We start from the raw sequence: 23,488 nt of genomic DNA on the forward strand, positions 1-23,488 counted from the left end.
TCTTACAGGCTTGAGCTGCACTCTTGAAAACCTTTTGGAGAAGAAAAATGTGCCCTGGGATGGCTTTGAAGCATTTTTTTGGTTCATTGTTGAGATCTGACATTCTCCAACAGCAGACAAATTGTTTCTGTGGCCTTAATGGAAATCTGAAGCTCTAGCCAGCATTTAGAATTTCTCCTCATGGACCGGATCCTTGGCTGCCATCCTGCCTGCTTTGGTCTGCTCAGGAGGAATTTGGGGAATGTACCAAATGTTTAAACTGCAGCTACAAATTCAGGTTTTCTTCAGCTCAAGAGGGAACTACAATTAAGACATGATTGTTGTAAGGAGAAAAAACCCTCTCAGCTGAAGTGTTTCCAAGCTACTCATCAGTTCCCTAGTGTTTGTCTTACAGAAATTCATCTAGTCCTGTGATATCAATCTTGTAAACAAATACTTTCTTTACTTACCTCTTGTGATAAAATTAATGCTTGATATTTCTCTAGTAACTCCTTGGCCTGTTCTTGTCTTCTTTTAGATTGGGAAATGTGGAAAAAAAAAAAGTTAAAAAAAAATCTCAGTTTGGATCACTCATCCTTATAATGACTTTAAAAAAAAACATCAACAAGAAAGTGAATTGAAATAGAATTTAATATTTTCTTCTAAAAATTCTTAAAATTAAATAATAACTGTATGGCACAGCAAGAGCAGATACTTGGTCCAAATGCTTCTTCTCATAATATACCATGAGGTAAAAAGTGACGTAGTGCCAGGGGAATATGTTTCATTTTCTTGTGTCTGTGTACATGTGGATGAGGAACCTGGCAGGCAGGTCCTGTTAAATATAGGGGTTCAGCACTGCTGATTGAGTTACCCATGCAAGTATTATACCCAGAGATGCACAACTTCCATGTTACTTTTTAGTTTGAAGGGATTTGGAAATGTGCTGCTGTTCCAAGTGCCAGAGATGGGAACAGATTGGAAATGTGCTGCTGTTCCAAGTGCCAGAGATGGGAACAGATCCTGCTGGTCTGAATGGAAACATCCTCTGGTCTGTACTGGCCCTGCTGCACAGAGTGTTTCCCTGGAGAGGAACTGATGGAGTAAATGCTTTGTACATGCTCACGAGTTCCCTTTGCTGCCACCTTTATGTCACAAATTCAGTGTGTTTGTACAAGGCACAGCTGCCTCACCTCACCTGGAGGAAAACTGCCTTCCTGTGTAGGCTCTGTACGTTCCTGTTCCTTCTGGGAAGGGTTGACAGGTTTTAACTCTTCATACGAGACCACAGCTCAGGATGCTGATTCTGGAAACTCCAGAGATTTGATGTAAAGCCCTTTGTTGGGTGCGTTTTGTGCACGTGTCTTCCCACTTAAAATGAGCATGGAGATGCTCCAGGCTGCCTTTTGTAGTGGAGCTCTGCTTGTAGCCTGGCTGCTGCTTGTGCTCTGTGCAGGTGTGGACTCAGCTCTTCGCTTGGCTCAGCACCACGTGGTTGATCAGAAAGGAGCAAAATCAGTTCAGGTTTATCAGAAAGGACCGAATGGCCTTCGGTGGCCTGGCGACCTCATTCCATGTTCAAATGCTCCCGGCTCCAAGGCTGTCAGAGCTCAAGGAGCATTTGGACAAGGCTCTCAGGCAGAGGTGGGATTTGGGGGGATCCTGTGCAGGGCCAGGAGTTGGACTTTGATAATCCTTGTGGGTCCGTTCCAGCTCAAGATACTCGGTGCTTCTGTGGAAGAGACCGAGACAGCTCAGCTGCTTTCTGTGACACTTCACGCGTGTCCCCAGCCCTTCCCGGCGCCCTGCGCGGGATGGATCCCGGGGCCGTGTCCTGTCGCGGCGGTGCAGGGCTGCCTGTGCGCGGTCTCTGCCGCGGGTCCCTTTCCCGAGCGGGCGGTGACGGTCGCGACCCGGCGCACGCGCGGTGCGCCTGTGCCCCCACGCCCCCCCCTTCCCACCGCACGCGGCCGGGGCGGCCGTGACGTCACGAGGTGCCCGGGGTGTGTGTCCCCCCCTCTCCCCGCGCGCGGCCGGAGCTGATGTGACGTCACGAGGTGCCCGGTGCTCCGCGTCCCTTCCCGCTCCCCTCCCTCCCCGCGCGCGGCGGGGGCCCCTGCGACGTCACGGCCCCCTTGCCCGCGAGCGCACCCGCACGCGCTTCCCGCCGCGCGCCACCACGTGACGTCACAGGCGGCCACTGAGGAGAGGGGCGGGGGTGGGAGGGGGCGCGCGCAGGTGCATCCGCTTCCCTCAGGGTGCCTCCCGCCGCCGTCCCGGGGCAGCGCCCGGGGAAAGGTCGGTGTTCGCTCCCGGGAGGACAGAGCGCAGGTTCTTCCCGTGCTCCGCCCGCCCGTGTGAGACTCCCATGGGTGTTGCGCCTTCCCCGACGGCAGGGAGTCGCGGGCCGGGGTCGCTAGGGGGAGGCACGGCACCGGCGGATGGGCTGAGGCTCTGAGGCAGAGGGGAGCGGGAGGGGTGGGAGCGCCGCGCCCCCCGCCCCGGTCTTGCTTTCCCTTTAGCCGCTAGCTTTCCCTGGCGGGCGTGAGGAAGCGAGGAGGATACGTATTTATTTATTTATTTAAATATTTGTTTGTTTCCTTCCCTAAAGGGTGAGGGGAGGGGAGAGGGAAGACCGGAGGAGGGCGCGAAGGCAACGCCGTCACCAGAGGAGGCGGTGGCGGGGAAGAGGAGGAGAAGAAGCCGGCGCGGAGCCTCGCCTCACCTCGCCTCGCCTCGCCTCGCAGCCCCTCCGCCGTCCCCGCCTCGCCGTCCACGGCCGCCGGAGTCACCGGCGGCCGCCCGTCCTCATGATGGCTTCGACCACCTGCACACGCTTCACCGACGAGTACCAGCTCTTCGAGGAGCTCGGAAAGTAAGGACAGAACGGGTTGTGAAGGCACCGGGGGCTGCGGGGGTCGGTGCGTGAGCCCTGGGGGGAGCCGCGCCCCGGGCCCCCTCACCGCTGCCGAGAGCCCCGCGGGAGCGCCCGGGCTCCAGCCATACGACCCTGGGGCGGCGACGGGCTCTGGGCGGGTGGCAGGAAGCTGCCCCCCCAGCCCCCGTGCCGCTATTTATTGTTATTTATTATTTATTGGTATTTTTTAGCTCTTAGGCTGTCGCGGCGTGGGGGTCTCGGTGTATGAGGGGTGTCGGAGCGCGGCGGGTGCCCCCCAGCGGCGGGGCGGGAGGCGCAGCCCTGAGCGCCATGTTGGGTGTCGCCCCCCGCGGTGTCGCCGCTGAGGGGGACACGGCCACCGCCGCCCTGTGTCCCCCCGCGGTGCGCCGGCATGGACCCAGTGAAAACCCGCCCGCCCTCCGCCCCAGCTAGCGGGATTGGTCACACGGCTTCTACCCCGCGGAGTTCACTGTTCAGCTGAATAAAATCAATGCTGACCGTCCCTGACAGAAAACCAGAAAATCCCTTTTTTTTTTTTTTTTTTTTTTAAATTCTGCCGACCTCACACCCCTCCATGCTGCCCGTTAGCTGGTAATGGCAGTGGAGTGTTTCAGTTGGACTGACACTTTGCCCGGTTTTGGTTTCCAGAGGGGCGTTCTCCGTCGTGAGGAGGTGTATGAAAATCACCACAGGACAAGAGTACGCTGCCAAAATTATCAACACCAAAAAGCTTTCAGCTAGGGGTGGGTATATTTTAATCTGGCGTTTGTGATGCCTCCTCCCTGTTTCTTGTGTTCATGTGCTAAGCATTAGGAAATGCTAAAAATAGTCGAGTATCTTAACAGATTTTTTAATACAATTTTAATTATTATTTCCTGGGTTTGAATTTTTTCCCTTTATGTCTGATTTTTTTTTTCTCTGTTAAATGTTTCATGGATTGACTGCACGGGAGTCAGAGGTTGCTGTAAATCAAGAAAAGATGTTCAAAAACTAAAATCTAACGTAATGCAGTCCCTTCAGTTTTTAATATAAATAATTTGAGTCAAAGCATTTTGCAAGCTTTTTTTTTTTTTTTTGGGGAGGATGGTCAATAATAAGTTTCCATTACAGATTTTATTTTAAACATTTACAGCTTCACTGACTTCTGTGTTCTCATTGCATTTAAACATGAACATTAGGGCCTATCCGACTATGAGTGAATGAGGAAAAATGTATTTTTACCTCAGACTAAACTTTTTTGTGAGAAGAAAATTATGATTAGGGAGAAAAAAAAGTGGGTTTTGAGCTAACTGTTGTGGAGAAAGTCCCCGTGATGAAGTGGTGAGGAGTGTTACTGTTCCAAGGCTGCTGTACAGCTTGTTTCTGCCTTGCCTCTGATGTGCGTTTCCAGCAGCTTGTCAGCAGCAGCGGTGGGGTTGTTATGATACATTGTAGGTAAATATACACACGGTGTGGGCTGTTGTTGTGGAAAGGGAGTCTTAGCGGTGTCGTGTCAATTGCTCGTTAATTCCCAGCTGGAGTGCCTGTGACCAGGAGTCGGCGATTAGGGATCACTCACCCTTATCGTTTTCTGTGGTTTTATGGGAATTTGCAAGGAAGACGGCAGTGAATAAGTAGTGTCAGAGCCTAAAGGTGCTTGTGGCTGCTCTGCTTCTGGCCCACAGGAATCACTGCAGGTAAAGGGCAGCCTCAAGTCAGTACGTTTAACATAAGACTTTGCTTAGGACCATATGGCAAGTTCTGATAACATGCTGCTCTCTGATAAAGATCTTTCAATGGTTGTTACTTGTGGTTGGTGAAAGTTGTGTGAAAATATACTTTTCTCTGAATTTAACTCTTTTAACTCTTACTGCAAGATCACTTTTCCTTTATATTTGAAAGGTTACTTTAATTTTTTTGTACAGTTACAGACTTGAAGGTAGCTTAAGCAATTTATAATACTTGAGATAAATATTTTCACAGGTTAGCTTTAAACAGATTTTTTTATTATTATTTAGCACAAAAATGTGATCTGTTGAATGTTGATGCATAAAATGAAACACCACACTTGATGTGACTTCATAGATCTGAGTAATTTTCAATGTGAGAAGGCATAACAAGGTCATCATCAGGTTACTGGTAACAGGTGGGGAATATGTGCCAGTAACCAGGTTACCAATATGTCATGGGTTGTGTGTGTGATGGGGTAAATCCTGGAATGCTAGGCTAAATGAGGAAAAACTGTGTTTATAATTACTTAGCATTTGGATTTCACTGTATTTCAAGCTGTAATTTTTGTACTTGGTTCATGCAGGAGCAGGTTGGTCCTTGATGTGCTCTGTTAAGTAGCAGAAATATTCTGGGAGAATTTAGCTCAGAAAATGGATTGAGGCAAATTTGATACAGATTTTTCTGCGGGTTCAACCCATAAAGGAAAGGGTTACACTTCAGAGCTGAGCTGTGGAGTATCTTTGGGAATCAGAACATGCATGGTGCCTGCCCGTGAATGCAGGGAATGCCTTTCCATCTCTGTTTTCAGACATCCCAAAAATAATTGCAGTTTTTTACTTGCTGGGCTGGTTTTTGTGGAGGTTGTTTTGGATTTTAGCACTTGGAAATCTACTAAGTAGTTTCTGAAGAGCAAGCTTCTTGGAGAAATCTTTAGAATCTTCTGAGGCAGTTTTTTAATTGTAGAAAGGTGCACTTGAATGGCACTTGTGGTGCAAAAAAACTAAACCTGAAAAAGCCTCAAACTGTGCTTCTTTCTCCTGGCTGCTATTGGGGAAGGAGTTTAATAATAAAGTGCTGGTTTTAGATTTAAGTTTTGTTCTACTCCATCTGAACTGCTGCATGAGGAGGTAGCAGTTCACTTCTGTGTGTCACACCTACTGAAACACCCATTCCACTGTAAATCATTGAGGCAGCTTCATCTGTGAGCAGAGTTAAGTGGAAATGTGTCCTCTTGGCTTGGAAATGTATTCCTTGTCTAAGGCTTGCTTCCCTTCAAATCTTTTAAACAAAATGTTGTATTTGGGCCTTTTTGCTTCCCAAGCTGGACAAGAGCAGTTTCAGTGTATGCTATGGAGGAGTCAAGACTTTCAAGACTAAATGAAACTTCCTTAAAGCAGTTTTGAAATTAGAATTTATTTAAGTGCCTTCAGCCCAGTCAGAGCAGTAGTTATCTTCCCCTTTCATCTCAGCCATAAATGTTATTGGAGATTTTTCCAAATTCTTACTTTATCAGTCTTTCTAAATCTGATCTGGTCACCAGCTAATGCCAGCGAAGATGTGTTCCCACCAGTTTCCTTGTATAGTTACAGGGAAATTTCAGGCAAATTGCATTCATGCAGAGGCATGGGCTTTGGCTGGAATTTGGAGGGAAGCTGTGCCCCCCTGTTCTAGCAGAGGGAACCATGGTGCTTTCAAGTTGATGGTCAGTTCTTTACAGAATTCCAATTCCATGTTTTTCTGATTTTAGTAGTAGAAGTAATAAACATTGGCAGTTTGAATCTATTTCAGTATAGCAAAAATCCTTTTACTTGTTATAATTACATATATTCTATTTTTAAAGTCTTCCTAAGGTGCTATTCAGAGTTTTGATCTTGGTGTTTTCTAAGTCTAAACTGCTTGAATATCCACAGCTGGTTTTGTATCAATAGGTTATGTTCTTGCACAAGATGATTATGCTGCTGATTGGAAAAAAGGAAAGCATAGAAAGGTATGTTACCCTGTAGGAGCACAGCTTGTGCTAATTGGGAGTGGGCCTGGAGCCTCATCCCCAATGGGCTGCAGCTGTGCCAGGCGGGGGAGCAGCATTGAGGGTAAGGAGCCATGGAGTGCCCAGGGGCACTGACCAATCACCCAGGGACCCAGGGGAGCAGAGGGCACACAGGTGCCGTGCATGAACAGGAGGGCATAAAAGGCTGGGCTGAGGAACAGGAGGGGCAGATCCTTGCAGCCTTCTAAGGTGACCTGATGTTGCTGTGTATGAGCAGCCCTGATGCCTTCTGATGAGGTGTGGGGTGAAGCCTTCTGATACTGTATGGTGATGCTCTGTGTGTTGTGGCCCTCTTGACTGTGGCACATTCTGTGGCGTTATTCTTCTAAAATTAACTTCAGTGATGAACAAGCACACAGAAAACCAAGAATAAAGTGGAGAATGTGTGTTGGCTGGTTCTGGGCTCTGTATGGTTTCAGTTGATGAAGTCTTTGGGATTTCCTTACTCTTCAGTAAGGGCTCGGGCTTGTCTGTGTTGTTTTTCATGTGTAGAAAGTCATGCAGATAAAAGTCAACTTCTGTGAAATGACTTTACTTTTCCCCTGTCTCTTCCAAATACCAAAAAATGAGCAGAATTTCTGTTTTGCCATTATCTGTACATCTTTTTCCTTCTCTTTTGAAAGTCATCTAGCTTTGATCCAAATTGATTTCACATAAACAGACTCATTTTCTTAGTAGGTTTAGCCCTCATTTTCTGTCTTCCAAAAAAAAAATAGGTAAGAGGTTGCTTTTCTGCTCATACTTGAAAAGGTACAGATAGATTGGTAGATTTTCACTGGGTGTATATATTGCCAGTAACTCCTACTGCCGGTGTCTAGTGCCTTGGGTGCAATGTGGTGGTGTCTGTGGGAGGAGGGGGTGTCCCAGTCCCTGCTCTTTTCTGGGGAGCTGGTGTCAGAAGCTGGGCACACCTCTGCCAGCCCTTGGGCTGCTGCAGCAGGACTACCAGCGCTTTGTTGATGAGCATATGCGCTACAAGGAGTAATGTGAGAGTCAGCTGGAGCTTATTGCTGCTCCCTGAAAAGCTCTCCTGAGCTTTCAGGGAGCAGCCATTCCTTTAGCTTCAAGCCTTGGAGGTGTGTTGCTGGATATTTATCTTCCTTCTTAGCAGGAAATTTCCCAAATGTTTTTCAGTATTTCTGCTGTTCTTTTCTGGGAGCTCGTGCCTACAGGTGCACGGCACAGCCAGAGGGGTTGGAGCCGGGCTCACCTGCAGCCTGCTCCGATGGGTGTGGAGGCTGCAAACCCCGCCCCTGGGAACGGCGTTCTGTGCAGCGTTGAGTAATTGGGCTGTGGGAAGAGTGCTTCAGCCTCTAAAGCTCTCCAAGTAGGGCACCTCATGATCCCTAAAGTGATTTAGAGTACTTCAGGGGGATGAATGAAATGGGAAGAGTGCATAAGGTAGTGTTGTTCAGCCCAGCTGTTTGTGACACAGGGCTAAACGTTTTTGATGTGTCACTAGACTAACATTTCCTTTAGTCAGGTAGCTTGTGTCAGTCCATGCCAGATGTTGCGCAGGAAGGCAAGCTCTAATAAGGCTTCCAGTGTTCCACAGGAGGAGAAAATAACTCTTTCTAATCTAGCTCAAGATGTTAATCTCTGAAGCACACATTTACCTGTGCCAGTTTATTAAAACACACGTATTTTTAAAGGTAAATTCTGTTCTTACGCACACGTGACGTGACTCCCACACAGACAGGACTGTCCTTGGGGCATTTAGTTGTCAGTGAGGCAGATTCTGTCTTTGTTAGGACAAGATTTAAGCTTGGGATTTTAGTGGTTTTCTTCCATGTCTTGCTGTAGTCTTGTTTCTCTGGTTAATTACTTGTCATTAAGAGTGGTTTAAAACTGTTTTTCTCTAGTATGTGAGAAGGCTCACCTGCTAACATGTAGTCACCCTTTTTAACGTTTGTGGTCAATGTTTGTGTTCAGTTTAGTCATGGCATTCTTTTCAGTTTGACATCAGTTGTAACACAACACACTCATTTGAATGTTTATCTGCAAGTATTTGTTTAATTGCAAATTACTGTAATTTAGCAGGCTGCTGGTTCTGTTGAAATTGACTCCATTCAGACAGCTCAGGCTAATGGGGAGAGAAGAGTGTTATCAAAAAAAAAAAACCTCAAAAGGGATTTTTGGTTAGGTGCTCTATTTTGTGAAGGTTTGGAGCTTTTAATTCTGTTTTGGTGTTAGCATTTACTCTGGTGTTAGTGAAGACCTGAAGAGCTTTCAAATAGCACTGAGAATAAGGACTTTGAAGCTCTGTGATGGGTGTTGGTTGGTAGTAATTGATTCTCACAGTTAAACTAGATTGGAAATGAAATGTCCTGGCAGTTCATAGTTAAATTATTCATAACAAATGCTGTGTTGATTTCAATAATGTCACTTCTGGAGTTTTTGCAAGAGCCATTGTGACCAGAATTTCTCTTAGAAAGGCATGGAGAGTAAAAAGGTATTTGCATCATCTGTCAGCTCAGTTTCAGCAAGCTCCTTAGGGGAAGAGAGGGAAATGCATATGAAAGGGGATTATTGGGGACTTCTTTGGCTGCTGGTCTCCAGCCATCTTCTGTCAGAAGTTACACATTATGGCACTGATTCATGCGCTTGTACTGCGTGTTCTCTTCCTGCAAAGTGGAGACTTCACTGCACGCTTGAACAGCTTCACTTGGGGAATTGCTGCTATTGGGAGAGAAGGGAGAACTTAAGATGCAGGGGAGAATAGAAACAGAATACCTTTCTAAGCTTCCACATCCTAATACTGAAATAGGGATGTGTGCTGTTCCTCCTGGTCTGAGAGAGAATGTTTTGCTATGTTCACATGGTACTTCTGAATGAAAGGTTTGGGTCAAATACAAAAATAAGGAAACTAACACAGTGGTCAATACTTTGCATTTATTGTAGATTGGTTCTGTTTGTTGCACATAATACCATACATAGAAAACATTGTTTTGGGGGAAACCACAGGCCAGCTCAGGTGTTTGTGACTTGGATCTGACCTTGTTGACAGCCAAGTAGAAATACACTTGTTCCTGGAAGGACTGAGAATCAGGCACAGACCAACCAATTTCAAGCCCTCACTAAACAGTGAAATTGAATTGTGAAAATCCCGCCATATGTAGGCATGTATTGATCCAAATGCTGAACATTAATGCACCTTCTCAGGTTGTGACTGGGCTATGTGAAGCCATCTCTGCTATGTTTATTCACACTTGTATTGATTTCACAGTCTGGTTTGAGGTTTGGATCTTTTTTCTTTCCCAAGGAATTGAGGAATGTCTGACCTAAGAGTCTGGAATAAAAGTCAGTGAAATATTTTGATTTACAAATGTCTTTACTGCCAAAATAGTGCTTTTTGTGTGTCTGTCCTTCATTTGACCTCCTGAGAGATGTAGGCCAGGGTGTTTGATATATCCAGCTTCCTCCTTCGTGCACATGTATCGCACATTTGTCAAATGCTTTGTGAGGATATTGTGGGGGTTTGGGAGATGATGTGAGAAACATAACTACCTCTGTGCTTGGAAAAAGGTTACTAGAGAACAAAACCCTAACTTAACGGTGGCAATTCCTCTATTTAATTCCTTATTAAAATAATTGTGCTTTGAAATTGAATAAACATCTGCTCTGTTGTGGAGAGGCACGGGAGTCCAATCTGTCTGTTTATTCCTTGGATGTAAAGAGCTTGTGTACATCTTGCAGTGCATGTTTGTGCAAACTCCTCATCCATTTAATCCTTGTATTATAAGAAATGTCCTGTGTGTGGTATCAGGGAGGGTGGAGAGTTTGTGTGATACGGGCTTGGTGTTTGCTTCCAGGCACACAGTTGTGCTGTTACCCAGTGTTGTTTTCTAGATTGTTGTCAGCTTGTTCTGAAATTCATTGGAGTTGTTTGGATCAGAGAACTCAGCTTTGCAGCCCTGATAATTTCTGTGGCATCTGATCAGAAGCTGCTGGGTGTATTCTGCTGTAGTGAGGGGTTACCTAATTCCTCTTGAAACTGTCCTTTTAGATGCCACTGGACAAAAGCAGGAGCTGTCAGAAAAGCCTGGGAGTGGCAACTTTTGCATGGGTTTTTTGCAAATTTTGCAAATTTGCATGGGTGTCTTATCCCTGATGGAGCTTCTTTTCTGATCTGGAGCTTCTTTAGTGGGAATTGACAAGTGTAAATGGTACTACAGCATATATTTGTTTTTTCTAATTAGGTTTTTCAGTCTAGAAAATGATAGGCAATGTGCTGAGCAAACTATTACAGAGATGTTTGTGCAGTTATTGCTTTAAATGGGTTGTATTTGGTAGAAAGGAACTTTGCCTGCCTGGTAGTTTGAGGGAGCTTCTGTTACATGAATTCCTGACCTTTTGTCAATACTTTCTAAGTATTTCACAGCAAAATTTGAGAGTTAATGCAGGCTTAATTAAAAAAAAAAGCCAACCCAAACCTCTTAAAAGTATCAAAGTAGATTTTAATAATTGGAAATGTGATGCTGTGGATATTTGCTGGTTGAGGTGAAGCATTTTATCTTGTGGTGAGAGGCTTTTAAAATTTTTTTTACCAATAACAAAGAATTTATCACTGCTAAATGTATAAAGTTAAAATCCTGGTGATGCTTTCCAAGAGAGCTGTCTGGCATCCATAAAACCAGAATTAATTTAGGTTTGGCAGTCACTTTCAACTTGAATGTAGAGTGTGCTTGTATATGTTCACAGCTGGTTGTGGGCTTTGTCTTGCTCAGTTACAGCCAAATCAGTCATTTTGGGCTGTTTTGGGGACAGTCTTTCCCATTGTCCTACATGTGCTCTAGGGAGTTGGTTTTTTACTGTGCAGCAGTTTTGACTCAGCCATTTGCTGCCCACAAATATCAGCCTTGAAGCTGATATTTGTGAGCAGCAATTTACTGCCTGTGTTTTCAGAACTTTGTTCCTGATTTAATTGTAGTTGGGAACTGCTTACTTGTAAGTTTTCCACAATGTGGATGCGAGTGTTGCAGCAACAGTCACGTTGCATATTCATGTAGCTGCACAAACAGATGGGGTTCCTACATAAAATCCATATTTGTCAATCTGATGGGATTTGCCAAGGCTTAGCTTTCATTTAAATTATAACCTCCTGGAGAGAGAGGTTCATGATTTAGTGAGTCAAGAGAGGCCTTCAGGTTATTTGTATTGCACAGCAGTTCTCAAGCTACTGCTTAGGTGTGATTTAGGTTTGGGAGACTTCTTGTAGGAATGGTTTTAATGGGCTACTGCTCATTAGAATAAATACTTGCCAAATTCAGAGATTTCTCTTGAAACCTTATTCATTTGGGTGATGTAACTCATCCTGCAGAAAGTGAAAATGTATAAGCAGTTATAACATGGTGTAACATGGACAGACTGGTGCTGCCTTGCAGGGAGCATTCTGTGCTCTAGGGCAGATGACCTTTGCTTTCCCTCAGGGTAGCTCCAGGTGCTGCTGAACTTTTGGTAGTAAAACACACTTGGAGACCTGCTTTACACCTTTCTTTCAGAGAAAGATGTCACTAACATTGTGTCTCCAAGATGCAAGTAAGGATCAGTGCAGAAACCTTAAAAAACTAGGTTTTCCCCATTATTTATTAAATGCTGTAGTTACAAAATTGAAAAGCTTGTCTTGGTGCTTTTTATACTGAGTCTGCTGCTTCTAAAATAAATCCCCCTTGGGTGTAAGGTAGCTTCCTGCTCCTTGCATTGCACAGCATGGACAGCTAGGAATTTGTGATTAGGATTGCACTAAGAAATGCTCATGGGACTAAATGCCTTGCTGGTCATGGCATAAAAGCCCTTCATTTTCAGAAATTTTTAGTATCACTGCTGCAACTGGGGGATGGGAAAAAAACAGGGTTTTTGTCACATTTTTGTATCTTTTCATGGTACTTTGATGATTTTCATCATTGATACTCAGTAAACTTTTGCAGGTTGAAAACCTTCTGAGGTTCTCCCTCTTTCAGTCAGAGCCTCCTGCTAGTCTGGTAACTTGGGGGAAGTGTAAGATTTATAGGGAGGTGTGTACTGGTGCTGGATGGAAGAACTCCCCAAGCCCAGTGACATCTCTTATACCTATAGCACTCCATGGTCTTTCATTGCCATTGCGTTTTTGGGGGGAAGGAAGAGGAACAAGAGGCCCCTGGTTCAGTGCTCTGTGTGTGTGCACGTGCACATGTGAGATGCAGGAGAAGATCTGGCAGAGCCTGTGTGTGCCCAGCCAGCTTGTTTGCTGTGGGAAAGTGACTAATGCTAAATAATCTATTAACTTAGAGTCACTTAACTTGTAATGAGGGCAGGAATTGGTGTCTTTGAGTTTTTATTTATTTGTGTTAAACATGATTTGTCTCTCTAAATGAAGTAATAAATTGCTTTCATTGCCATGTTAATCAAAACATGTAATGAGATGAATTTTCCCAGAGCAGAAGTTGCTTATGTGTGGTCCATCCCCTCTGCTTGGAGCTGTGTTTGGTGTTACAGATGTTTTGGGGACCAGATCGGTGACACAGCTCATGGTGGGACACTCAGTATCTCAGAGATGCTTTGAGGAAACCCAAAAGAAGAGGACAAGAACTCACAAATTATGGATATTTCAAACCTTTAATAGGTGCAGATTTTTTTAAGTTTCCAAGTAATGGAATTTAATGCATTTTTCAAAATGGTCATAGTGTGTTCTTGTGGCTGTGGAAATTTCACAGCTGTTACATCCCAACATTTAGACTCCTGAAAGTGCAAAATATTTGGAAAAAATGGGTGTTTTTGTCCTTTAAATAGTGTTGATTCACCTCCATCACCCTGAAATAGGGTTGATTGCTCTGTTACAAACTGTGTTCTTGCTTAAGTAGTTTCAGGGATAAGGATTGCTCCTCTACCAAAACTCAAGGGAAGTCAAGTTCAGAGTCATGTTTTGGCTGTCAGTGGTCTGCTCTTTGTTACATGAAACAGGAAAACCAGGTCTAGTGAAACTGAACCTTTCCACTTCCAAATCACCTTTATCTGCTGTCAGACTTCTGCAGGGTAGGAAAACCTCTGAGCATTTAGCACCTGGACCTGACCTTCAGTGAAAATTGGAAAATGAAATTCAGGTGTATTTGAGGTAAAGTTGAGTCCTTCAACAGAATAAATATTGTGATTCAGTAATTGTCCTAGGGTGACATTATGATGCTTGTATCCCCATTCATGTGCTCTGTTAATGTTGGATGTTATGTTCTGTACCTTTAAGACTGGCTCTGAAGAGGGAAAGTTTTGTTTTGGTTTTCTTATCAGCCTGGCAGGACACAGAGACTGCAGCTTTTGCTGCTTTTGCTTTTCGCTTTGCTCTCTCTCGCTCTTGCTTGCTTCGCTTCTGCTTGCTTTTGCTCATTAGCTAGTTTAGCTAAACTGTCCAAATTTCTTCCTGGACTGTTTCTCCTTTCCTTTTTCTGACCATTTCAAACCTGCCCTGGACTGGGACCTGGGAAACACCGAGAGTTTGCACCCTGTGGCCTGCAGCAGCTGTCCCAGTGCTGGAGGGACTGAGAACAGAGCGACCACCCCCCAAGAGAGACTTTCTGAATTTTTCATCTTTTTCAGAGCGGTGTCATCTGGTATTGTTAATTTTGTGTGCTGGGGGGTGCTGTGCCTATTAAATAAACAGGTTCTTTCCACTTCTCTCTGAGGAATCCTTCCCGAACCGGTTGGGGGGAGGGGCCGTGTGGGTTTGCTGTCTGGAGGGGCTCTCCTTTGGAAATTCTCCTCCAAATTTGCCCTAAACCAGGACAGTAATCAAGAAAATTAACTGAGGAGGTGAATGGGTTGGTTATTTTTGCTTTATTGAAGACAGAATTTAGTGTTGCCCTCTTTTACTTCAAAGACTTTACTAAATCTGGGCTGTAAATCAGAAATGGATGGTGTTTGTTGTCTGTGCCTGGGCTGTCCTTCAGAGAAGGGTTCATCTTTCATCAGTGTATTTATCAAGGACAATCTTATTCTGATTATTTTATGTAACAGCCATCTTCCCTTAGCTTCCTCGTGTATGACAGACTGGCCATTCTCCTTATGCATCCTACAAGCTAATTTACATATTTATATGTGGATGTTTGGAGTGGGGAATTGGAATTGACCAGAAAAAAAACACTAGGAGAGGTTGTCTGAGTATCTTTAGTATCACTGGTGTCTTTATGGCAGGGTCTTGCCTGGTGAATTCCAGTGTTTATTTACAGATTGATATGGCTGGTTCTGAGGCTGGTAATGAAGGAACTCATTTAGTAATTTCACTTCAGCTTTGCCATTCATCACTAGGTGTCCTGTCACCTCTTTTACCAATTTCAAAGCTAGTTTGGTAATTTCCATTTTTACTCATTCCCAGTTGCCTCATTTTCTTTGTTTTTCCTAAATATCGGAGCCTTGCCGGAGGCTTTGATCCCTGTCTGGAACAATTCCTCGGAGTGCTGTTTCAGAGGACTTGCTGTACCCAAGCAGTAACTGATATGCAAAGATGTAGGTAGCTGCAGGGTTTTGGGGAGTTTCTCAGATGATGCATATTGAGACTTAAGTCCAAACCCATTTCTTTCCATCACAGGGATGTTGAGCAGTTCTTGACACAGGCGCTTTCTATAGCCTGCTGTTTCTGTCGCCTCTGTGCCAGGTCGAGTGGAAACTGCTGTGAAAATAGCTCCATGAAACAAAGCTAAATTAGGAAGAGTTTCTGTTGAGTGTTGACTTGTCTCTGCAACCACAGATGCTCATCTAGTCAACAAAATGGCTAAAGAAACAGAAAATTGTACAAGTGCACTAGGAGCAGCCTAGTTCATTGTTTAAAGTTCTATTGATTCACACACTAAATAAACTGAAACACTTTTAAAATGTTACTAATTGTTGTTGACTGGTTCAGTCAATAAGATAGTGTGGAAGAATGCTTAACCAGCTCAATGGAGTTTTTGAGGGTTTTCCCCAATTGCTTTGCATGGCCTTTTTTGATATTTTTTTTTTTAATTGTAGCGGTCCTTTTTCTTCATGTTTCTCAAACTGCAGCTTATAGGCAGCTCGTGTTCTGTAGAGCTGTGATAGAGGACAGCAGAAACTTCCTGAGCAGGGAAAATGCACGAGCTCCCAGTGCCCTGAGCTGTGCTTTGTGTTTGTAGTTTTGTGAGGGAACTGTGGCAGGTACCAATAGCTGTGCTGGTGGGAGGGGCTGTGTAAGAGCACCCAGGTGCTGCCTGGCCCAGGTTTCAAGTCTTGAACATGGGGAATGTGCTTTGGGCTTTTTTCAGCCAAAAAAGTCATTCTAATGATATCAAGTCTCTGCAATCTGACCTTGAAAATTAGGTGATTTTACATAAACCAACAGTGCTTGGGTATTGAGCAATAATGTAAATGTGACAAGTAACGTGCTGAGCTATGCCAACAGGTGTGAGTACTCATGAGATCAGCATCTGGGTTTGCATCTGTCAGGTTTTCTTTCCTATGTAGAGAATAGACATTTTCATTTAAAATTACATAAAGTAGGTTTTGAATTAAATTTTTTTATTATTAGTAAGCAGAAAAGTTCCACATAAAGGCACATGCTTTGCCTGTTTGGCATTAAGTTTTTTTTCAAGATCGAGAAGTGTTTTGATAAATATGGAAGATAGATATTTAAATTAAAGGAGTATTAAGTTCCTTGCTCTTGTAAATATTTTGGTTGATTGACTGATTTAATTTTTTAAAGGGCAAGCATGTCCCTTGATGTTGATTTTACTGAATCTTAATAATGAAAAACTGATGCTACAGCAGAACGACAAAAAAAAACTCCCATTATTTTTAGTGAAGTGTTTTGGTTGAATTTCTCCCTGCATTGTGTCTGACTTGGATCATCCTCAGGGAAGAAGGTAAGATCTCCACAAGGAGAGCAGTTTTCCCTTGTGGGGCATGTTACAAAAGTTAGTTTTACAGAATGGAGGGGGGAAAAAGTGAACAGCTTGTTTGCAGTATTGAAATCCAAAGTGGAGGTGTGAAACACATCTGTGCTAACTCAGAATTAGCACTGCCTCAGGCAGTAAATAACAGACTTCTGCAATCATACGAAGTTAATACTTCTTATATTGTCAGACTTAAACAGCAAACATCAGTGGAACCAGATGGATATTCCTGACATCTCTTTAATGTTCATCAGACCATGCAAGTTCTAGATAAAAAATGGGATTATGGGAATGAGAACAGAACCATATACCTAATGCTGCAATGGCATTCCTCTCGAATCTTAGTAACGTGACAAATCTCAGATATCTCAAGTACACCTGCCTGCATCTGTGTTTCGTAGCGCAGAGTTAATGAATCATCTCAAAGGTGATTGGAAAAGCATTTGTTAAATTTCCTCTAAATTATGTAATGTAAATTCAGTGTCAGAATGACATATACAACACTTACCTGAATTACCTGTAGTGGCTCCAAAATAAGAGGTCAAAACTCAATTAATTGTCTTACTAAGCAGAGATTATCAGCTCCTTTGGCAATGTTACTACTAATATTAGCCAGAATTTTTTAATGATACTGTGATATGTAGCTATATCAAATTATCACGGTGAGTTTTGGGTACTCACAGGCTAAATCTGCTTCTGGACTCGCATGCTGAGATGCACAGAAGACAGGAGTTTGCATATGATGTTTATGTTTTTGAAGGATTCCCCTGCCCTTCCATGTTCTTTAAAAATGGATTTATTCTTTGCCCAGAAAAGAGGGTGTGAAGGAGCTATCCAAGAGCTGTGCAGGTTGACTTGGTCTGAAAGCCTCTGTAGAGGATGTTTAAGCACATGTGCTTTATTTTGCAACACTGAGTGGGCAATAATTTCGTTCCACTGCTGTAACCTCATCATGTTTAGTCTGGTACCTGTATCCTCAGCAGCTTCAGGTGATATCATAGAGGATATGGATGATGTCCATGTCTGTGCCATTCATGTACCCTTCTGATGTTCTCTTTCTCCACCAATTTTGCTGAGCTTCTGCTTTGAGAACTGTTGTTCTCAGTCTGATGCTTGAGAAGGTTTATAAAATAGACATCTGAGTGGCGTGTATAGGTTTGTTGGGTTTGTTTTGTTTTGGTGGATTTTGTCTGTTTCTCTTCTGCAATTGCTACATCCCGTCTCTGAGATGGGGTCTCCCTGACTTCATTACAAGGTAATCTATTTTAAACTCTGTCTCTTTCATGTTGTCCCTTTTGCTTGTTTTTCTTTTCTGTGTTATGCAAATACTCAGTGTAAAAAAAGTTCTTGTAGTTAGTTAAAATGTTAGAAAATCCTCTTTTAAAATGCATACTGTTTTGAATTGAATGTATTTAGGTTTTGGATGTATTCAATTGTGGCATATATTTTAACCAAAGTATTTTAAGTGTTTAAGCAATTTTTGGAGGTCACTCATTTTCATGCTAACATTTACCCACTCCTACCAGAAATCCATTCTGCTTCAGTTTTAGTTCAACTTCCTGGATTTCAGTTATAACCTATCTATGATAATGTAAAAATAGTATGTGGGACATCAGCTGGGGTCTCTTGATGTAACAGAGGCTCCTTATCTGAGCATGGACTCCCTGCCAGGTAGAGAAGAGGAGAAAAAGAAGCATTGGCACGGCACAGAGAGTTTCATGGGTACCAAGAGAGGAGGCTTCATGATTATTTTAAAGGATGAGAAACTGGAAGGTCAAAAAAAGCCTGATTATCTTATGGGGAAAGTGTGATGGCTTTTTAACCTGGTTTTTGTTGGTAGTTTTGCCTTATCAAGAAATGAAAATATTATTCTGGCATCCTATTATCCTGTCCCTCTAGCATAAGAGCTGAAGAAAAAGGGTTTGCTGCTAAGAGATTATTCAGTCATAAACTATGAGGTGTAGCTTGGTCTTGCATCAAGATATCAAGCAGAGTAAGACTTTGCAGTACAGTGAACTTCCAATTGCCTGTTTACAAGGATACATTTACCTTGTGAGTGTGGGAAGATTCTCCATATTTTCATAGGCCTTTTTATGAAACAGCTCAATAAAATGCTCTGCCACTGCTGCAGCCTGCTTCTCATTAAATACATTGATATTCTGTGGGGGATTGTTGAGTGACAAGCATCGCAAATGTGCCTGAAGTTTTCCTTAATGACTAAGCTTTATTGCCTAATATAAAAATGAGCGGCTGCGCAGGAGTGAGCAATGTTGTCAAACCTGTCATCAAGTTCTCTGAGTTGGTTTGAGTGCTTGTAATGTTCTTCCTTTAATTGACTTGGAAATTGGCAAAAGTTGCTTATAAACGGGGAAAAGCAATTTTTAAAGATGGTGGGAAAATTTAGCTTTATAGTTAACTGTGCAAAGGCCTCGATAATTAGCTATGGTTATATTGCCTGCTTTCATCAGCTTGGGATTTTTATCTTTTATTCTGATAGGATGAAATAACTTATTGAAGAATCTGCAGCCCTTTGACAGTGTTTGTAGGTTGCACAAAAAAAAAAAGTAAAAATATCATCTTTTCATTTGTTAGGTGTGCATCTCTTGTCATTACCTGAATGTCACTGGTTTTCCTTTTGTCAACAAAAGGAAAAAAACCTTACCCTTACTGCTAAAGAGGTCAAAAATGAAAGTTTTCAGTGTTTTCAAAAATGACACATCATGGTAACAGTGTGGTGATAACAGATTGAAAATGACAAATAATTCAGAAGCTGTAGTTACATCTTCCTCTGCTGCAGAGGTGGTAGTTAAAAAACTGAAGAGTGCATAGCTTGGTAAGAACTGCTTTGAATGCCCTCATGATCATCCGTAGCAAGACCCTGTGAAGCTTTGGGAGCACAGCAAGGTGGGGATCTGAGAAGAATCCACAATGAGCTCTCCTTCATCTGATCTTTATATTTTAAGCCTCAGCTTAATCCCCTGTGTCTGTCGGAGCCAAAGGTAGGGCAGTAGTTGTGTCCTGGGGTGACAGATCTCTGCTGCATTTGTCACCAGTGTCATGACCAACCTTTGTCTTGTACCCTTGTGTGATCAGAATGGGACCTAATTTCTCCTCTGAACTGTGTTTTTCTGATTCGCCATCTCAACAGCATTAACTTTAAAGAATAGCTTGGGAAACTGCTATTTTTTACAGCAGATTTGAACAACTGCAGTGCCAAGGACCAATGGGGAGGCAGTGCTATCAGAATGGCAGGTGCCTCTTGCACCCTCTGCCAAAGAAATTGCAACAAAAGACCAAGAGTTTGCTTTTTTTTTTCCAAAATAGCATATTATATTTTTCACTCTCTTATACTTCTGCTGTGACTCCCCTTGAAAAACAGGAGCTAGATCAGGAGCCAAAGAATTGCCCCTGGGAAAGTGATAGAAATTTACCGATTAGAGGGGTGAATTGAGTTGTCTTTTGTCTTGGAAAAAATGAGCAAATAACTGAAATGGTGTCAGTAATTCTGTGTAGGTGTTTGTAATGCTGCAGCCTGTGTTAAATCGAGCATGGGATTCTCAGAGTGATGCCTTAACCAGCTTGGCTGAATCCAAGGAGAGTTTAAATTGGTCAGAACATGAGGGTGAGACCTGCGCTGTAATTCTGACAGGTGACAGTCTGTAAAATGGCAATTTCCATCCCTCTGGAAAGGCTTGGATGTAGCTGTGAAAATTACCTGTGTGTTTTCTGATGTGGAGAGATGCTACCCAGCAAGTGACCCTGGAAGTAGTGTCAGGGATTTATCCCATGAGCACTGGAGCCAATAGGAAAATTGCAGAGCATGTCAAACATTTGATGTCTGTGCAGCAATGCTGCCACTCAGCCAGGCAGTGTGGAGCCTGATGGAGGAACTTTAACTGTCCCAAGGCTTTGTGCTGATTCTAGCAAGGGCTGTGGGGGGAGAGTTTTCAAAGAGGTTTGTCTGGCTGCTGGGGTTGTCTTTGTGCAGTGTGTGAGAACAGGGGTGCAAATGGTCTTGGCAAAAAGTCCCATGATCTATACATCACCTGTGGCAGCTTTAAAGGAGAACTTGCAGCTGCAATATGCTTCAATGATCCAGTAGCTGCTGGGAAGGTTTTGCTTGGATCTTGTATCCACTTCAATACACATATTTATAAGTCAGTTGGTTTTTCCTTGGAGAGAGCTTTTTGTCAGTGTAATCCCTTTTTATCAGGGATATTCTTTGATTAAATCTCAGATGTCTGCTTTTTTTAGTGTAAATGCTGCTCTCTTAGGTGGAAGTTCAAATCTATGCACATGACCTATTGTTGAGGTCATGTGCGTAGATTTGAAATCAAAGATCTGATTTATTTTATGTATTAATCCAATTTAAAATAATTGTCCCAAGTGACAGTTCTCTACAAAAGTCTGGTTTATATCCAACCACAAATTACTATACACTTGCAACTTCTTGAACTGTACTAGGGTTTAGATTTTTGAAGTATGTGCTACCAGGCTATTTGATTAATGATTTGTGCAGAGCACTCCAGTGAGGAATTGTAATTTTGAAGTGAGGAACCGGGACTAATTTATTCTCATCTCTAGAATACTCATAAGAGAGATGTCTCCTGTGTCAAATGGGATGGCTGGTACTGGCTTGGGAAGAAGGTTTACTTAAACAAAAAGATACACACTGTTGTTTTATCCTCACTCCAGTGGTAGTACTTTTACTGTTAGGGAAATCTGATATTGCATAATGTTAAAAATCAAGTTGAAAGGTGGTGAAACTGTGTCACTTAGGAAGCTTTATATCCTGATTCAACATGACAGTTTTGTGACTTGTAGCCTGTGAATAATCCATGGCACTGGACGTACCCTAAATCTGGTCGTGTTTACATTGTCTGCTAAATGATCATTCCAAATCCATTTCTAACTCAGAACAGGGATCATCCTGCTTGGCTCAGTGATTGCCCAGTTCTACCCAAACCCCTGGGTGCTGGTAGCACAGGTGATCAGTGCATGCCATGGATTGGCCACCCCTTGGTGGCTTGGCTAATCTGAAATTTGACGTTTTATGTGTATATGTCTGTCTATAGCACAAGGATCAATTATTGGGGTAATTTCAACATAATGGGTGCTATTTTTGTTTGCCATAGAAATCCAGAGGCAAGGAAAGCTTATGTGCAATTTATTAGAGGTAGAACTGAACAGCTACTATATCCTACAATAGTATTAAATATCCTAGCAGAATGTGGCCCTTAATTGAAAACCCTTGTGAAATGAGATTTCTGTCCATGGATTTTAAAAAAGGCAGTTGTCCTTTCTACCTATTGCAGTGTGAGCTGTGCAAGCTGCAAACTGGTTACTGACTTGATTCAATATTTTCCTCTTAAACTCCTATCTGAGAGTTTTTGCCTCTCTGGGATGTAGAGAGGGGGAAATTGTTTGCAGGTAACTCTGGGAAGTAGTCCAAGAGATTTGAAACAGTTGTGTAGTGTTTAATGGAATACCAAGCAAGATGTGGATCCTTGGCACCTTGCTTGTGCTCTGCCTGCCTCTTCCACCTTCGGCAGCTTCAGGTATAATCATGTGAAGGGCCTTCTCCAGTGATGCAATGAGCAATATTTGCTCTTGCTGCTGATATGGCACAAACAAGACAGTCCCTGCGAGCTTCACTTCTAAACACTATTATGTAAAATTCATCAAAAATTTGTAAGGGCTGAGGTCAGAACATCTTGTTTGGGATTAGCATCGCTGAGTCTGAGCGACAGGCAGAAGGAAAATGTAGCTTCTGCTTTCCTCTTTTCCAGGTGTTTCAAACCCACCTGGTTTAAATGTATTATTATCGCCAGAAAAGAATTTCTACTGGTGTCAAATACTGTGTAACCTGTGTTATGTATTGGTCTTTATTTTCATATGCCACAATAAAACATCATTTATGCAAAATAATTTTTATGCTGGTAGTTGACTGAAAATAGCTGAGAGCAATATTTGACATCTTTAAAGCTCAGGATGAGATGCTTTGATCATTATTGAAAACTCTATGGAAAAGCCTGGAGAAATTGATGCTGGAAATATGAAGTATTTTTTTTACAGGTGGGAAGGTGATAAAAGGTGAAAGGCTCTTCAGCTTTTTACTCTCATTTGGTTCAGGTTAGGCATAGTGTATTTAAAATGACTGTTGGATCCTAGGACCAAAAACCTCTCCAATGTTCTTGAAGGGATATCATTGCTGACAGAATTTTTCTTGAGTGCTGGGGAATAATGTACAGCCTGACAGCTGCACAATCCTTGTTGGAGCAAGGAGCTGTGCCTGTGCCTGGAATGCTGGATGCTGTGTTGCTGTGTGCAGGGGGATGCAGAGGGGCTGCAGCTGCTGGTGGTGGGAGGAGTGTCCTGCAGAGACAGCCAAACTGAACTCCTGCTCATGGCTGTCTGATGGCTCCAGTGCTCACAGCTACTGCTGCGTGTGCCTCATGTTCCCTGGCAAAGACACGTCTTGTACTGCCTCTTCACCTTTCCCAGTGCCTGTGTGTGCTCCTCTGAGGGATTATCTCTGTCTGATAAGCTCCTTAGCTGCTCTGCACAGGCCTTCTCCTTCACAGCTCTTCCTTTGGGATATTTATAGGTGAGGCATTAACCATACAGACCTTCTTCTTACCGGGCTGAGGTGGGCTTCTGTATAGGCTTCTGCAGGTATGAAAAATGCCAATCACTTGTTTTTAAAATTTTAATAGTTTAATAGTAATAAAATGGTTATAAAAATAGTAATACGATTAGAATAATAATAATTTGGACAAATTGAATTAGGACAATATGAGACAATAGAGACAAAGAGTTACAGACCAAGCATGAGCCCGAAAAACGACATCCCTGAACAAAGGATTAACTCTTAAAAACAACAGCCTATTCCATATTCATACACTTCATACATGATGCATAAATTCCACTCAAACACAGGATTCTGTCTGGTCTGTGTCAACTTCTTCCTCTGAATACTAA

General features: G+C 43.0%; 1 protein-coding gene across 13 annotated transcripts in view; it reads left to right on the forward strand.

Moving 5' to 3' along the window:
• Positions 1-2,167: 2,167 nt before the first annotated feature.
• The window catches only part of CAMK2D (calcium/calmodulin dependent protein kinase II delta), a 121,404-nt gene continuing 100,083 nt past the window's right edge, over positions 2,168-23,488 (forward strand). For 4 of the 13 annotated variants that reach the window (XM_071431190.1, XM_071431184.1, XM_071431182.1 and 1 more), the window contains exons 1-3: positions 2,170-2,277; positions 2,591-2,854; positions 3,527-3,621. In XM_071431190.1, the coding sequence (XP_071287291.1) occupies positions 2,790-2,854; positions 3,527-3,621 (160 nt within the window). In that variant the 5' untranslated portion in view covers positions 2,170-2,277; positions 2,591-2,789. Of the gene's footprint in view, positions 2,278-2,590; positions 2,855-3,526; positions 3,622-23,488 lie in introns of all 13 variants that reach the window. The other 9 variants (XM_071431193.1, XM_071431192.1, XM_071431185.1 and 6 more) reach the window with 4 other exon arrangements.

This window comes from Agelaius tricolor, unplaced genomic scaffold, assembly GCF_023055355.1.
Source record: "Agelaius tricolor isolate 1412-34295 unplaced genomic scaffold, bAgeTri1.0.p SCAF_8, whole genome shotgun sequence".
In the NCBI taxonomy this organism is placed as follows: Eukaryota; Metazoa; Chordata; class Aves; order Passeriformes; family Icteridae; genus Agelaius; species Agelaius tricolor.